General features: G+C 31.3%; 1 protein-coding gene across 2 annotated transcripts in view; it reads right to left on the bottom strand.

The window, feature by feature from the left end:
- The window catches only part of LOC145669249 (putative transporter slc-17.2), a 127,766-nt gene that overhangs the window by 22,333 nt on the left and 89,467 nt on the right, over window positions 1–15,966 (bottom strand). For both annotated transcript variants that reach the window (XM_081737570.1, XM_081737569.1), the window contains exons 2-6: window positions 13,020–13,128; window positions 10,780–10,997; window positions 7,067–7,297; window positions 1,865–2,048; window positions 907–1,040 (exon numbers count right to left, since the gene is read on the bottom strand). In XM_081737570.1, the coding sequence (XP_081593696.1) occupies window positions 907–1,040; window positions 1,865–2,048; window positions 7,067–7,297; window positions 10,780–10,997; window positions 13,020–13,065 (813 nt within the window). In that variant the 5' untranslated portion in view covers window positions 13,066–13,128. The remainder of the gene's footprint in view (window positions 1–906; window positions 1,041–1,864; window positions 2,049–7,066; window positions 7,298–10,779; window positions 10,998–13,019; window positions 13,129–15,966) is intronic.

The raw sequence follows: 15,966 nt of genomic DNA, 5'->3' as shown, positions 1-15,966 counted from the left end.
ACGTATATCTTTCTTTATTTTATTTTATTTTATTTTTATTTACTCGTTTTTCTTTCTATTTTTCCTCTCTTTTAGTTTTATTTTATTTTTATTTTTATTCTTATTATTGTACATGTATATAAGTATTTGAATATAATTTAATTCATGTAAGCCTATTGTAATTGGGACAGCAGTCCTGTTATAGGTGACAAATAAATAAATAAATAAATAAATAATGAGTACGAAACATTGTCCAAATGCCTGTATAGTCTCAACTCAATTTTCAATTTTTAGTCATGACGAACAAGTCTTAAAATTTATTTGTTTCTATTTACAACGTAACATTTCCCTTAAACTTACTTTACTGAAAAAATAAATTGAGTTTCAAGAATGCAAGAACAACGAAGAAAAATAAATAACTAAAACAAAATAAAAAACACAAAAGTGAAAGAATGTTAAGTCATATAGTCAAATTTCACGAAATATCACATCTGCGCAATTTGTTATTCGTTTCCAGACTTTTCCTAAGAAATCATTATTATAAATGTAATTAATAAGTAAGAGACATCAAGAATGTAGATGATTTAACATATTTAAAATTAACATTTAAAAATCTGAATTAATAGATTGAAACGAAATGCAATAAACCAGTGGTTTAAAAGAAAACTCTAGGTAAAAAGTATGAACTTGATTTTTTTTCCAGTAAAGCATCTACGAATATACGGTGCTAGCTTCCTTGCTATGGCAATAGTCAAGTGGCACTGATAGACTTACTCATTGTATCTTTATATCCGGTAGCAAGAGTTGGCGAAGCTAGTACAACATCTGTAGGCAATATCTTTGACTATCTAATAATCAAGAAGTAAAATTGACAGTTATAAACACAAAGCAAACGTCACATTCGTGTGAAACAGTATTTCGACTTACCCCTTTTTGAGGATTATTTCCTCCTGTTTTGGCATTTAAGAATTCCCTTTCTTCTTTGCTAATCCTTGGATGTTTGTCTGCATTGTCGTAGACAAGGAAGCAAAAAGAAAGGCAACATATCATTCCAAAAGCACCTACAAAATAAAAAGCAAAGGATTTTTTAAAAAATGCATTAAATAAGATTGAATAATTGCACAATGTTTGTGAATCCTAAATTAAGACCATTGTCCACTGATGTTTAAGAGATTCCTTCTCAAAACGGAATACATTCGTTTCATTTACCCCTTCCTCCTTCCCTCTAAGCACTGATTGGTTTGAAGTTTATTTTGTCTGTTTATGTACATCCGATGATATATCAGATATATAGTTTAATTAGTTTCGAATCACGTGAGGTTTCACTGGTTAAAAAATAAGAAAAAAGCTTCTCGATGTTATTGCTAAACTAATATATTTTTATCTTCAACTCAATACTCAATATAAACCATCGTTTAGAAATTTTCTAATACGGAGCAAGATACGAAAGCAAATCTTAAAATAATAATACAGCATACAAACAACTCTGACAGAAGTGGATTAATTATTGATTAAAGTAAATAAAATAGAAAGATATCAAAGACACTGCTAAAAAAAAAATCATAAAATCTTGCTTCAAGGCTTGAACTTTACGTGTAAACTTAAATAAAACTACCCTAACTAAATTCTTTGATACTACAATCCAGACATCATTATGACCAATCAGATGGTGTACGTTCAATTAGATTATACGTGGCGAGCGCATAGGATCTTAACGTCATTACTGTATTTATGGATTTCTAAGCCTATTTCACCTGATCTCAATATAGTTGGATCTACATGACTTACACTAAAGTTTTGTGCCTCTAACGAAAGCAGAATCTGAAAACACAGACAGCAAAGGTACGAGCGATTATTGTTGGTTTATTATTATTATTATCATTACCTGTAACATAAAATACTGACGGCCAACCTCCAGCAAATCCGTACTGGCACAGGAAACCGGCAAGCGGATAAATGATACAATTACCCAGAGGAAATCCTGCGTAAGCTACACCCATTAAAGTCGTCCTCTCCGTTGGGGCTGACCATTTACTATATAACTGATACATTGAAGGCAAAGAGAAACCCTGCAACGAAGTAGAGAAAATAGATGTAAACATAATGAAAGTAAAATCAATAAAACACAGTGATATTCAATTATTTAGATATATTCTATATTCGCCGTCAATGAATATATCATTTTAAATTATTTTAAAGTCTGTTACAAAGAACAGATTTTTTGATCTATCTGTAGCGTACATACCAGTAGAAACAAAACTAGTTATTCATTTCAACATACGTCTCTTACCCACTGCTGCCTTTTTCTCAGATTTGCTAGACAGCAAAGAGTGAGATATCTTATACTTTGTCTGGGATCATAAAAGTACAAAATTATTATTCAATATAGCTAACAATGATACAAGACCGAACGTTTACTCTTACTATTCTTTTCTTTTTGCATAGTCCAATGATCAGCATTTCAGTCTTAAGCTAAGTGCTACTTCGAAGAAAACCGTCATAAGTGCAAATTTTGTTAATTTTTTAGAAGAAATGTTTGGAACTTTTTCCTTGAACACATTTTAGACTAGTCTATACTTTTAAGATTTCACTTTTGGCCAGTATGCTCATGACGTTGAATTATTATTATTATGCTTAATATAATGAAAAATTAAAAATTGACATCTCTCGACTTGTGATAGGTTTCAAGCAAACTCAGTCGCAAGTGCAAAAATGTCGATTCTGGATTTTGTGTCGATTTATATATATGTGTGTGTAACGCATACTGTAACATAGACAAAACCTAAAGTGCAGTTCGGGTCCCACATTAAAATGCTTAAAGTTACATCTAATGTAAAGTTAATGTTGCACAACGACGTTAAATTTCAAGCAAACAAGATAATTTCTCTATATTAAAAAGAAAAAAGCTGTATTTGTACTGTACTGAGAAATAAAGAGAATAGAGCAAACTATATAAATTAACATTATAAACATAGTAAAACGATATTACTTGATCATACGCTGTAATTAAGATAAAACTAAAAAAGAAGAAGAAGAAGAAGAAGAAGAAATTACAACCAGTAGTAGATGCGTTTCTGATATATCTCCAAATCAGCTCTTCTACTGAAGATTTCATTACTTTTAGCATCATTAGCGAGATACCTTTGCTCAAACTAAAAATAAATATTTGCATTTATGCTGTAAAAAGTACCCTAGTAACAATAATATGTTTATATATACCATATAATTTTTACGGAGATGTGTGTAATTTTTTTTTTTTTTTTTAAATCTAATTTTTGGAGTTTCATGCGTGTTTTATTTATTTTATTTCAACTTACGTTTCAAGCACTGACTGCGTTCTTCATCAATTGTACAACAATTAAAAAAAAATCTTTTTAAATAATATGTTTGTTTAACATCGTTAATGCTAAATCTTAACCAAATTATTATATTATTTTGTATCGCAATCAGGAAGCAAACAAATACGAAACCAATAATTATCACAAGTCTCTGTGTAATAAATATGTTTCGAAGCAGTAATAAATCTGTTTTCATCTATCAAGAAATACGCCACGATAAGATTTCAGACATGCTACATTTATTTATAGCAAACTAACATATTTACAAGACAATATGAAGTTGATTTTAAAATATATTTTTAATTAAATTGGTTCTGTTCCGAATATGGGGGGCACGGTGGCTCAGTGGTAGAGCGTTCACCTCTGGTGCTTGGGGTCCCGGGTTCGATCCCAGCCCCCGCCAAGTGAACTTTGTGGTGGACAAACACCGTGCTCGTGGGTTTTCTCGGGGTACTCCCGTTTCCTCCCACTTTCTTCATTCCACCATTTCACTCATCTCTCATTATCACCGTCTCCTTTAGCCTACCCGGCATAACCGTGGGACGTAAAACTCAAAGATTTCATTTCATTTCATTTTTTGTTCCGAAGATGTCACTTCAGTTATATATAAATATGGAGCTCCTTCGTGGCTATACGGTTAGCGTACGCGTCTTTGCAGCGGGAAACCCGGGTTTCTTTCCTGCTGGGAGCTCGTATGGTTTGGATCTCACGTTAAGCTGTAGGTCTACGTCTCATATAGTCTTGCTGCTAAACTCAAAACAAACCAAAATATGTAGATCTAATGGTATATGCATCCTATTGGGATGTTATTCTTTACAACAAACTACATACTCATCATTTCTTTCTTTTATTTAAGTTGGAAAATCATATTTATTTTATTTACTTTTTATTTAATCATTGATACGAACGAAAGCTCATAATAGGAAAAAATGATTTCCAGTTTTCTATAGTTTTAAAAGCAACTTTTTACATTGTTACCAATTAGAATAAGAACATATATTTGGAAACATATTTAACAAAAATCTCACATTTAACAATCTATCCCTTTTCACTTTTATAGAGGTAGAGGGTGAAAATAATGTATTGTGAAACTATATATGTATGACTAGCAGCGTTCACCCCGCTTCGCTGCGGTCACCCCGGAACGCAATAAACTTTGTTACTTAGATAATTTTTACTTTTTCGCTTTCAAGTGATATGATAAAAACCATAGAAGATTGCAGTAAATGTTAACATTATATCGCCTGTCATTTATGTTAACCCGCCCCGCTTCGCTGCGGTCACCCCGGAACGCAATAAACTTTGTTACTTAGATAATTTTTACTTTTTCGCTTTCAAGTTATATGATAAAAACCATAGTATATTGCACTAATGTTAACATTATATCGCCTGTCATTTATGTTAACCCGCCGAGTGACACGGTCATGCGGGTTGCATATAAATACGTTTATTTTTACCTATGATGAACTAACAAAGGATTTGTACGTTATGGACACTTGAATGGTCAATTATCTCAAGACACTGGTAATTGAAAATTAAAGTGATATGATAAAAACCATCTAGGGTCCAAATCCTAATAACCCCCCAAAAATGAAAGAAATTGGTTCAGCCGTATTAGCGTGATGAGGGAACAAAGGATTTGTACGTTCTCTTTTATATATAAGATATAGTACTTATCCAATTTTTAAACAATACCGTTTTTGTGTGTGTGTGTGTGTGTGTGTGTGTGTGTGCGTGTGTGTGCGTGTGTGCGTGTGCGTGTGTATGTGTGTTTGTTAGTAATGTCATGAAAAACATTTATGTTCATCTCATAATTACTTTGTGTAAGAAATTGCTCAATGAAAAACTCAAAGATAAAGCTTTTTTTTTTTTTTTTTTTTTAAAGTATCGTATCGGTACCAATGCACTTTCAGGAACTTCTTACTTGTTTAGGTTTGGTATTTTGTACACAAAATTTTATATCTTTCAGTTTATACAACAGCAAAAATCTGCATTTGATTCAAAAACAAATTACATCAAAAGAGTTGTTTATTCATATTAAGTTATATCCTTTCTTCCTTTATGTTAACATTGTGGCCTTTTAAACTTTTGCTGTATATTAGTAATGTCATTGTTGAAGGTGATATAAAAGACTATGTAATAAGAGAATATTGAGCTGCAATAATGAAGGTGCCATAATAATGAATCTCAAAGAATGTTTAGAACTACCGAAAATTCTTAAGTTTTGGCGGAAGATTGTGGTTTTTAGTGACTGCTTTTCTTCATGAGATTAAAATAGTTAACTTTCTCTGATGCTTTCCCTTTTGAGATTTCACCTATTTTGTTTTACTATTATTGTTATTTTTGAGTTATTTAATTTTTATTTAGTTTTTAATTTATTTGGTTTTTGTTTTATTATATTTGTTTTTGACTTCATTTTAAAAATCTCAAAAAATCTTATGATTTTTATTAGCAGCATTTGTGGGCTATCGGGCTTATCGTGATGGGATCAATTAGCCTCGGTTATGGCGGGATCAATTAGCCCCGTTCAAGCTAAATTATCAATCAAAACTAGTAGAAAACGAAGCTGCAAATTCTATTCATTACTACCTGAACAAAGTTATGCTAAAGAATGAAATAGTTTAAAACGTCAAACACATTCTATTGGTAAATGGTAGTTTCAGAAGCCAAAACAAAAGCAATATGATGAGAACCATGATTCATTTTTCGTTTCGGAATGCTCCGAAATCCATGAAAGCTGAAGGAGTGCTTCTTCCTCAAAGTACCTTCAGTTCCTTGAATATATATATATATATATATATATATATATATATGACAGGTTATTTACACGATCTATCACAGGACAATCACTTTCAAGAATCTATTCTCATTCCTCAAGAATTCTACAGTATATTCCGTGAACATGTTCACTACGTTCATTTACTCTTAAGATTTGTCAGTTCAAGAATAGAAGTCCAAGTATTTCAGAACTACAAACCACTGTCATTTTAACAGCAACAAGGACTCGACTCTTGAAAGCAAACCAGTGTAAGAAAATCTCAGTACAACTTTCAGTGGAACCATTTCACCACAGTTACTCAGGTTCTTTTGTTACTGACAGTGACTGAGGAAAAAGTTACGAGTGCTTCTGAAGCAACAAATACCAATTAGAGAAGATTAATGAACCTCAATCTTGTGATAATCTTGAACGCCTTATAGATTGTGTATAGAAACTTCACCCAATAAAAAAGGTTTGAGTCTGTACAGTTTACTGTTAAGTTAAAATTATAAAATACAAATTTTATAACTCAAATTATTTTGTAACTCAATTCCTGTAACCATTAGTTTCAGTCTATAATCTTAAATGTACATTGTCAATATTTCTGAAAGCAGTATTATTAAAATAATGTAAATTAATTGTATTATAAACCATATTTTCAATAACTATTTCACAAAACTATTTCAAAATTAATATTACACTCTCATCGAAAAGTGCAAAACAAGATGTATCGTCTGTTCGGAGCAAATCGAGTTACACCTATTCTTTTAAGTTTAACAACTTTTTGTAGAGTTCGTATTGAAGGTCAATATTTTCTCTCCATTTTCGTTATTATATAAATTGTTGAATGAAAATGTTAAAAAAATATATAAACCGAACTATAAATATATTAACATGAATATTTTGCTGATATCTGAGAAAACATTTCTGGGGATATAACTTGTTTTGCATTTGAGCTCTTCATATATTAGTATGAAGAATTTGAACTCACCGAAACAATTCCTTGCAGTACTCTGATCCAAAAGAGAGCTTCAACATTCCACCTAGCAGCCAAAGGAATAAGCAATGTAAGAGCACTCTGATTGGCATTGCCAAGAATAAACATCAGCTTGCCTCCGAATCGATCACTGAACCACCCACCAAATACTTGACTCACCATGTAACCATAGAAAAATCCACTCAATATACGTCCTTGAAGCTTCTTGCTCCAATCAAATTCTCCCTTCAAAAAGAAAATGAAAGAACTCTATGTTATTAATGTTAATTCTCTGATAAAAGAAAAATTTGAAGGATAATATGTAATTAATCTAATTAATCTATTTGGACAAATATGATTAATTTCATTTAGCGGCTGATGCGTTGATTTCGTTTCCAGAATTTGATATTCGACTGTACTACACAATCTTTCCTGGAAATAAATGTATGGAAATGTACTAAACAAAGGAAATTGTCATCGTTAAAAAGATTAAAACTTAATATTGTATATTAAGAGCCAATACTTCGGACAGCACTAAGAAGGAAATGACCAATTTTGAATACACAGAATAACTATTTTTTAAGCAAAATAATAAAATGAAAAACATTTTGTAGAGAATAAAGAACAAAAGTATACATAGTCAACATACTTATCAGATGTGTTTGAAGTTAAATTTATAACTGGACAGGAATTGTTTATATATTGTGCACTAGTTACTTTTACAGGTTGTAAGCAGCGAATTTGTCTTGTTGAGCAGAAGTGGATTTTATCGTAATTTGGTCTACATGTATTTTGATGAAATCCGTATTTAGGCATTTTGGGCTTTTGAATCAGGCCAGAAATACCCCCTCTCCCCCGCGCCTTATTATTTGTTCACACTCACTGATGCGCATTCAACAACACATAAAAGAAACTGACAAAAGACAAAACATTATAGCGTGTCTCTAGAATATAAAATAACAACAAAAATCAGCAAAACTACTAAATTATAGTTTACAGAAAACGCAACACAGTATTGCCATTAAATTTTTCAGTTAATCGCTTTCAGTAAAAATCTCCGTTAAGCTTCTCCCTCGTGAACAGCCTCCTTTTTCCGCATACCATACTTTAATCTCAATTTTTAATATGCCTCTGAGTCCGCGTCCCTTTGGCCTGTAATAAGAGACGTAATAAGAGACTGATTGAGGATTTTTTTTTTTTCAGGAAAAATTAACAGCTATAGAGATATCAAGACTTGTTTATATTTTGGAGATGGAAATTTATAAATGTGTTGCCCGTTTCCAAAACGTCTCTTGTCCATTTTACACACCTTTCGGGAAATCGTTTTTTTTTCTTCTTCTTCTTCTTCTTCTTCTTCTTCTTTTTTTTTCCTTATTACCATCTTAATTAGTACATATGAGAATGAGTAAAATAAGTTTTGTAAACTCTAAAATAAATACCTGAACCATTAACTGGGATAAATTAGCTGAAATTAGGTATTAACAAAGCAAAAATAATTTTAAAAAATACATTCCAGAAAAGTGAACAAGAGACGTTTTGGAATTGAACGATTTAAATAAACGTTTTGTTTTTAAAAGATTGAATTGATTTTACTTCCAGTTTAGGGCCCCTTTCAGTAAGGAGGATATATGAGACATGAATCTGCAGCTTAACGTGCAATGCGAACCACATAAGATCCCGCCGGGAATCAAATCCGGGTCTTCCACGCCAAAGGTGCATACGCTAACTGCCTAGCTACGCAAGCTCTTGTTTTACAAAGAAAGCCTAAAGGTGCAAATGGATAATCTTCAATCTATACTTCTCCATTCATTTCTAACTTTAAAGTGATGTCGTAATTAAACTACTATTTCATTGTTTCTTTTAAATTTTATAACATTATTTTAAAATCTTATTCAGAAGAATTTATTCAAAAGATTTACAAAATTTCAAGTAAACAATATGCGTCTATATAGATGAAGCTTCCTAGTGGCTCTATGGTTAGAACGCTTTATTACAAACTCAGTTCTCAGTGAGAGTTCATGTTGTTCATATTAATTGTGTCATCATTGCCAACATCTAGTAAACATGTTAAATATATAAATTCATGCTTTATACTTTGTTCATGTTTTCAAGAGCCGCGGTGGCTTAGGTAGAGCGTTTACCTGTGATGCATCGGGTCCTTGGTTCGATCCCCGCTCGCGCCAAGTGAACTTCGTGGTGGACAAACACCGTGTGCGTGAGTTTTTTTCCTAGTTCTCCCGTTTCCTCCCACTTTATTCATTCCATCCATTTCTCATAATATCGTCTCCTTTGGTCTAGCCGACATAACCGTGGAACGTAAACCTGAAAGATTTCATTTCATTTCATTTATTCATGTTTTCAATAAATAAGCAGAAAAATAACATTCCCTGTAGATACATTATTAAATTTAATATATCTGTACAGAATGAACATATGCAACATGCTTATCAGATGTGTTCGAAGTTAAATGTGTAACTGGATGAAAGTTGATTATGTATCGTGTACTAGCCACCAAAATACTTCCTTAATATTAATGTCTAAACATACAATTCACTCACATAAGTGAACGATTAAGTGAAGAAATATTTATTTTAAAATCACCTGAACAATATTAAGAAGCAATATCATCAATGTTTCATTACAAATGAAGACCATTTACAGAGAAACAAGCAAGGATGAACCCAGTAGAAAAATTGGAATGTGTTTCTTAAACTCATGTTTGAAAGATCTGAAAATGACTTAAAATACCATTTTATCTAGTTTGAACTTGAGAATTTTTCATCAGTGGGGTCAAATCCTTAATATCTTCTCCCTAGATTTGGTCTGAGGCCAGAATGTTCTATTATTCTGAGGAAACACTGATCAAGAAGAGGGATCATTATTGAAATATCCTAGATGATATGTATAAATTGAAATTAAAACTAAGCTGGTATAGCTATAATTAAACATTTATTTTTTCAAACTATTTTAAACAAAGCAAATGCAATAAAGAGATAGATATTTAAAATTAACAGAAAAACAAAAAAAAAAAAATATGATAAATATTCAGTTTCTCAAATTAATATTTTGGAATCCAACATTTCTCGTGATAATGTCAGCAAACTATAAATCAAGTGTGCGTGGGTTTTCTCGGGGTTCTCCCGTTTCCTTCCACTTTCTTCATTCCACCATTTCACTCATTACTCATTATCACCGTCTCCTTTAGCCTAACCGGCATAACCGCGGGACGTAAAACTCAAAGATTTCATTTCATTTTTTTTATAAATCAAGTTCGTCAATATGCAAATGATTCTGTACAGAATCGAATTCATTTCAACTATTGTATATTTGTAGATTTTACTCCATAAACAAACCTGAGCTTTTCGAGTTAGGTTGTAGTTTAGAAAGATACTGTAAATTCAACATACCTAATAACGCTCGTGAAAAGAAATATACTAACATTAATGGACAAGGCATAAGGGCAGCAGTTTCTACATCAGGTTTAAATATTTTCGATGGATTTACTCAATCTTGTACTCATTAGTAAAGAGCTAGATTAAATAAATCTGTACTCATTTAAAATATTTATCTCCTAATTAGACAATTAACGAATAAAAAGTTTAGAAAATGAAATTAGTAAATAGTTTTTTTTTTTTTTTTTTTTTTTTTTTTTTTTTTTTTTTTTAAAAGAACAACTAATAAACTTCACATATTGCCAAAAATGTTAGGGAGTGCAAATTAATAAATACCTCATCGTAGAAATTGTGTCCTCCACTCGAAGCAAGTAGAGCTGAGCATTCGTGGTCTTCTGTGACATTGTCAAATGAGGAAGATGTGTGATTTTGCACTGGGGATTTCACCATACACACTAGTGCGAAGCTCAAGTTGAACCGTAATAAGATTAAATTTAATGTTGTAAAAAAAGCACAAATAGTGTACGTTAGTCTGCAAGAACCCCATAGAGGAGCTGAAACAGATAAACAAATGATGTTATTATGATATATTTATGAGTTTCTTATTGTACAGTATGAGACACTTTTATATGACACATAATTAGCTATTGACGACTGACGTTATTTTCTGTGAAATAAACATTTTTTTAAATTGAAGAACTACCATCTTTCTGTGAGTGATATCATTCTTGACTGTTGTTTATTTATACATATTTGTTATGTTTTATTGATTCCATTCTTGATCGAAGTGTAAATACTTGCACAGCAAGTGTTTAAAACGATCATCTGAGATTCTCTGATATAAAAAGTAAAGAACTAAAGCTTCAAACTTTTCGCAGTGCTAAAATTGATTTATTCCCATGTTTTACAAGGTAAATGTCCTTGCTACACAATATAAATTATATTATGGTTAATAGTGTAAACTGAAAAAAAAAAAGAAGAATTTTAAAATATTAGAACATTTTTAAATGTTTAGTCAAAACATATATACATTGTACACTCGGTGTTTTTAAATTATTTTTTCTTGTCAAAATATACTTTGATTATTGCTAATGGAAAACTTATTATGTTGTACAGGATGAGGCAAAAGTCGCAAGGCCACTTTTGTTTTAACAATAATTATAGGTATTTGCAAGATTATTGTAAAAGGTTTCAAATATTAGAAATTTTGGTATAACTTTCAATTTAACAACTGTGTATTTATGACATACATACAAAATTTACTTGCAAAGTGTAGTAATTTTGAATATTTTTATTAACAGTAAAGAAGTGTTTGTATGTGATTGTAGTTAAGTCATTTTTGCGAATTCAAGAAAATTTATATGGAGACATGGAAGAGGTAAGATACAGCAAGAGTTAGAAAATAGATGAGGAGATTGTTCTAGCTGGTATATGAAATATAATTCTCAGTGTTTTGTTTTGAAGACAGTGTACTGAAACTATCAGCGCTAGATTCCCAAAAGTTATACTGTAATTCAGTAACGATTGAAATTGATATGATAGACTTTTATTAAATGCTTGTTGTTATTGTGTCTCTTAAGTTACTTAATGCAAAAGAAAAGCTAACTCTACTTAGTTTGAAATTTATTTATTTATTTCAAATCAGACGACTAGTAATAGTTACTTTAAGAAAGTAACCTTTTCTGCACACGTCATTGTTTTATCATTTACCAAAACATAAGAGTTTAATAGTGATCAGTGTGTTAAGCGAAATATTGCAATTATGATTAATACTCACGTTTAAAAACAATTTATTAATATCAAGTCAAGTAGCTGCCTTGGTATAAGCAAAATTTAGGCTGAGTTCGATGTATATCTGTGATTAGAACGTTAATGACATTTTCAAACTGTAGAAGAGATATATTTGAATAGGAAGAGAGGTACCTGGGAATTCAATTATGAATATAAGGGAATGAAGTGGAGGAAGAATTGATCGTTGAGAGGATCTCTGTGTGGTGATAGTTATTGAGGTGTACTGATGTGATAACGTTTAGGCGGCCGGAAACAATGATGTTTCTTTCATTAATACGTTTGTTTCATACTATTCCAATTATGAAAAATTAGAATAGTAGTGCGTACGATGTAGCTGACTTGGATCATAATTACTAATCTGTGAGGAACATAGAAATATAGTCACGGAGAATTATGTTTTAAACAAAAGCAGTTATTTGTGTATCCTTAATTAGTAGCAGCGGCGACGAGACAAAGGATGTTAAACATGGTGGGCAGTAAGATAGAAGATTACAGTATTAGTGACTATGACTACCACAGTCAAAGTGATCACATACCTCAGAGAGCATTATTCCAAAACTCAATAGCCAGTAAAATAAGTTTAATTTCCGCTTCGTCAAACAATTTCAAATAAAAGAGTATTTTGCGATTCTTGCCTCACTACATTTAAACTTATTGATACAGTAGATACAGTATTTTCACTGATTTTATACTTCTTATTTCAACTGCCATAATAGTGCTAATGTTAACATATACAGTATTTTAAATTGATAATGAAAAATTCTTAACTATGTATCTTTACATACCTGCTTTTACTTCACACTTTTCAAGCTGTTCTTCCTTGCTTTTCATATTGGCTTATATGTTATCTTATAGAGTTCATTACATTAATATATTAATATACAAAGAAGAAATCTGAAATATAAACAAATTAATACATTAGTCATATAAGATTGGATTGAAGAAGCATCGTGTATGTAAAGAGGGAAAAATCATAGAATTTTATTTGAAGGTATGTTGTACACAAAAGATTGAGAAGACAGACAATAAAGTTCCAATCACGTGAATAAAGAAAACGGTTGGAAGTTTGAGCGATATTTGAAATGTTGTGTTACAATAATATTTCATATTAAGTTTAATTATTAACTGTTTTTGTTTTAATAATTTGTTTTCAAGTTAACGTTGAAACAATGTTTTAATTTGTAGATAAGTAAGACTACGTATTAAGGTAACAAAATAGGTAAAACAACAATAACACAGTTTGAAAAAATGGACAATAAGCTTTCGCAGATTACTTTATCAGATAGGGAGAAAAGAAAATATCATAGAAAAGAACGAAACTTATGAGAGGCGCAAAATGCTATCTGCCAACAGTATGTAATACGTCCGTTAGCGATCCCCCTTCCTCACAATATCAACAGTTTCATAGCAGATACCTTGGCCATTCGGAGAGCTCATGTCTGACTCAACATATCATCCCTCATCAACAACATCTGATATCATTCTCCAACCAACCGGGGATAACGCCCTCTTCAACGTTATTTGCAAATAATTCAGTCGTGAACACACTTTACCGAAAACAACAAACCACTGCAAAATCCTCTATTTCAAGCATAAATATTTGTTTAATAATACTGATATAATAATAGCCATTTAGCTTGCAAAAATTTAAGTGAGGTAGTTTACTTCTTGGGATGAGTTTTTAATTACAGTGTAATTAATTTTTTTTACGATGTTCTCAAAAATGATCAGACAATTTTGTGTATATTTTATAAATACATATTTCATTAACACTCCTGCGAATGGAGTGATTCATTTCCCTTGAAAGAATACACAAAGATGTAGTTTACTCTTAAGGATAAAATTTTTTGGACAATTTTCTCGAAATGACAGGCAATTTCGCTCATATTTCATAAATAAATATTTCAGTAATAACTGAAGCACGACATGCTCTAATTTAAGAAATAGAAACAAGAAAATCTAGTGCGGTACCCAGTACCATTATTATTATTATTATTATTATTATTATTATTATTATTATTATTATTATTATTATTATTATTATTATTATATTTTCTGATTTTTTAAGTACGTAAGGCTAAAATACGTGACGAATGCATGATAATCCTAGCGAAGCATATTCAAAGTTGATGGAGAACGCTGGATATGCTTTGTCAATTCGGTTGATATTACCTGTCCATTGACCGATAAGAAAGTAGGGGAGAGTTTGTCACGATGGGAAATATGAACATTAATATAATCGGCATTATCATTGGCTGAGCATTAATATAATCGGCATTATCATTCGCTAACTGTGAGGTACGTAATGTATGCAGATGCTGTAATGGTGTATAATAATACACTGGAAGAATGTCATGGGCTGTGTAAAGGTAGATAATATCAGATAGTCCTACTGGTTCAAGAAACTTTTTTAATCTATTCCAGGTGATATATGATATAAAGAAAATTATTCGCCGTGTAAGAGGTGCGTATGACTGCGTAGTCGAAAGCTATAGGTTATTGGAGTTCATGAAGCTAAAGAACATTGGTAGTTGATAAAACTTGTCTAAGCAGAGATCCAGCCTTGTACCCGTGTGACAAAGTTGAGCGTTTAAATCTCTTATATATGCGTACAACAATGCTAATATGAAGGGCTGCGGTTGTACCTATTACTCGTCTTCAGCAGACTTTCGAAACTATTTGAATTATTAGTAACAAGATACCTCATTGGTTAATTAAAGCGTAGCCGAGTCCCTTTGCTACTAGGATTTTTTTAAAAAAATGTCACGATTGACTTTATTGTTCCAAGTGTCAGAAAAAAGTGTTTGTGTTTTCTTTGTTTAGCAGTGAAGTACTAACGACTCCACCATCGTATAAGTGTGTTAATAGCGTTCTGTATGGAACTGTTAACATTTTCGAGAGTTTCGCCACACGCTATTATGATAGTGTTATCTGCAAAAAGAAATGAATAGATATATTATCTGGTAGTTGTGAAAAGTCGGGCATGAAGAACATGTACAGCAATGGTAATAAAATAAATTCTTAGGGAACACAACCTCTTAAGAATCATTATGAAATATGAAAATAAGTGGATGTGTTTACGTACAACTGATTTGATCATACAGTTCTGTTTCCAATAAAATTATAGATCAATTAAATGAAAACTAGAAGTAGTTGAAGTTTATGTATATACATAGTAGATTTTAACAATAAAGTTTACCGAATGTTTTTTATTTCTATGTCAAAAATGAATGATAGTTTGTTTTTACAAGTAAAAAGATCGTATCAATTCGTTTTAGTCACCTTGTCTGGCATACTTCACAATATAGAAAGTACTTTTTTTATTTTGGTTTGCTTCTTACAAGCTTATAAGGTCAACTAAGTTTAATATTCCATCCTTATAAAAGGAGAAGGCAGTATAGATTAGAGGGGACGATTTAAAAAAATCTTAAAGTCAATGACTAGGGAATGAACTAACATGTAGATGAACGATATAAGAAGTTTTCTACTTGTTCATTAACAAGACATCTTCTCTTTTCAGAAATGTGTTCTTAAGGGAAAGGCAGTTGGTATTAAAGAAAACAATACAGTAACATTTACTTTAAGAAGTTACTCGCCCACAACAAAGACATTCTCTTTCCCACTTCCCACTTCTATGATCCTTTCCGAAAAAAGAAGTCAGCAAAACCCCAGCTGTTCTGTGCACATGCTTTAAAACTTAGATAAAGCAACGGTAACCGCAGGAATGTCAAT

This window comes from Thermobia domestica, chromosome 13 (genome assembly GCF_964235325.1).
Source record: "Thermobia domestica chromosome 13, izTheDome1.hap1.1, whole genome shotgun sequence".
In the NCBI taxonomy this organism is placed as follows: Eukaryota; Metazoa; Arthropoda; class Insecta; order Zygentoma; family Lepismatidae; genus Thermobia; species Thermobia domestica.
The sequence above is the reverse complement of the archived record's forward strand: the minus strand, read 5'-3'. Positions and strand labels throughout refer to the sequence as shown.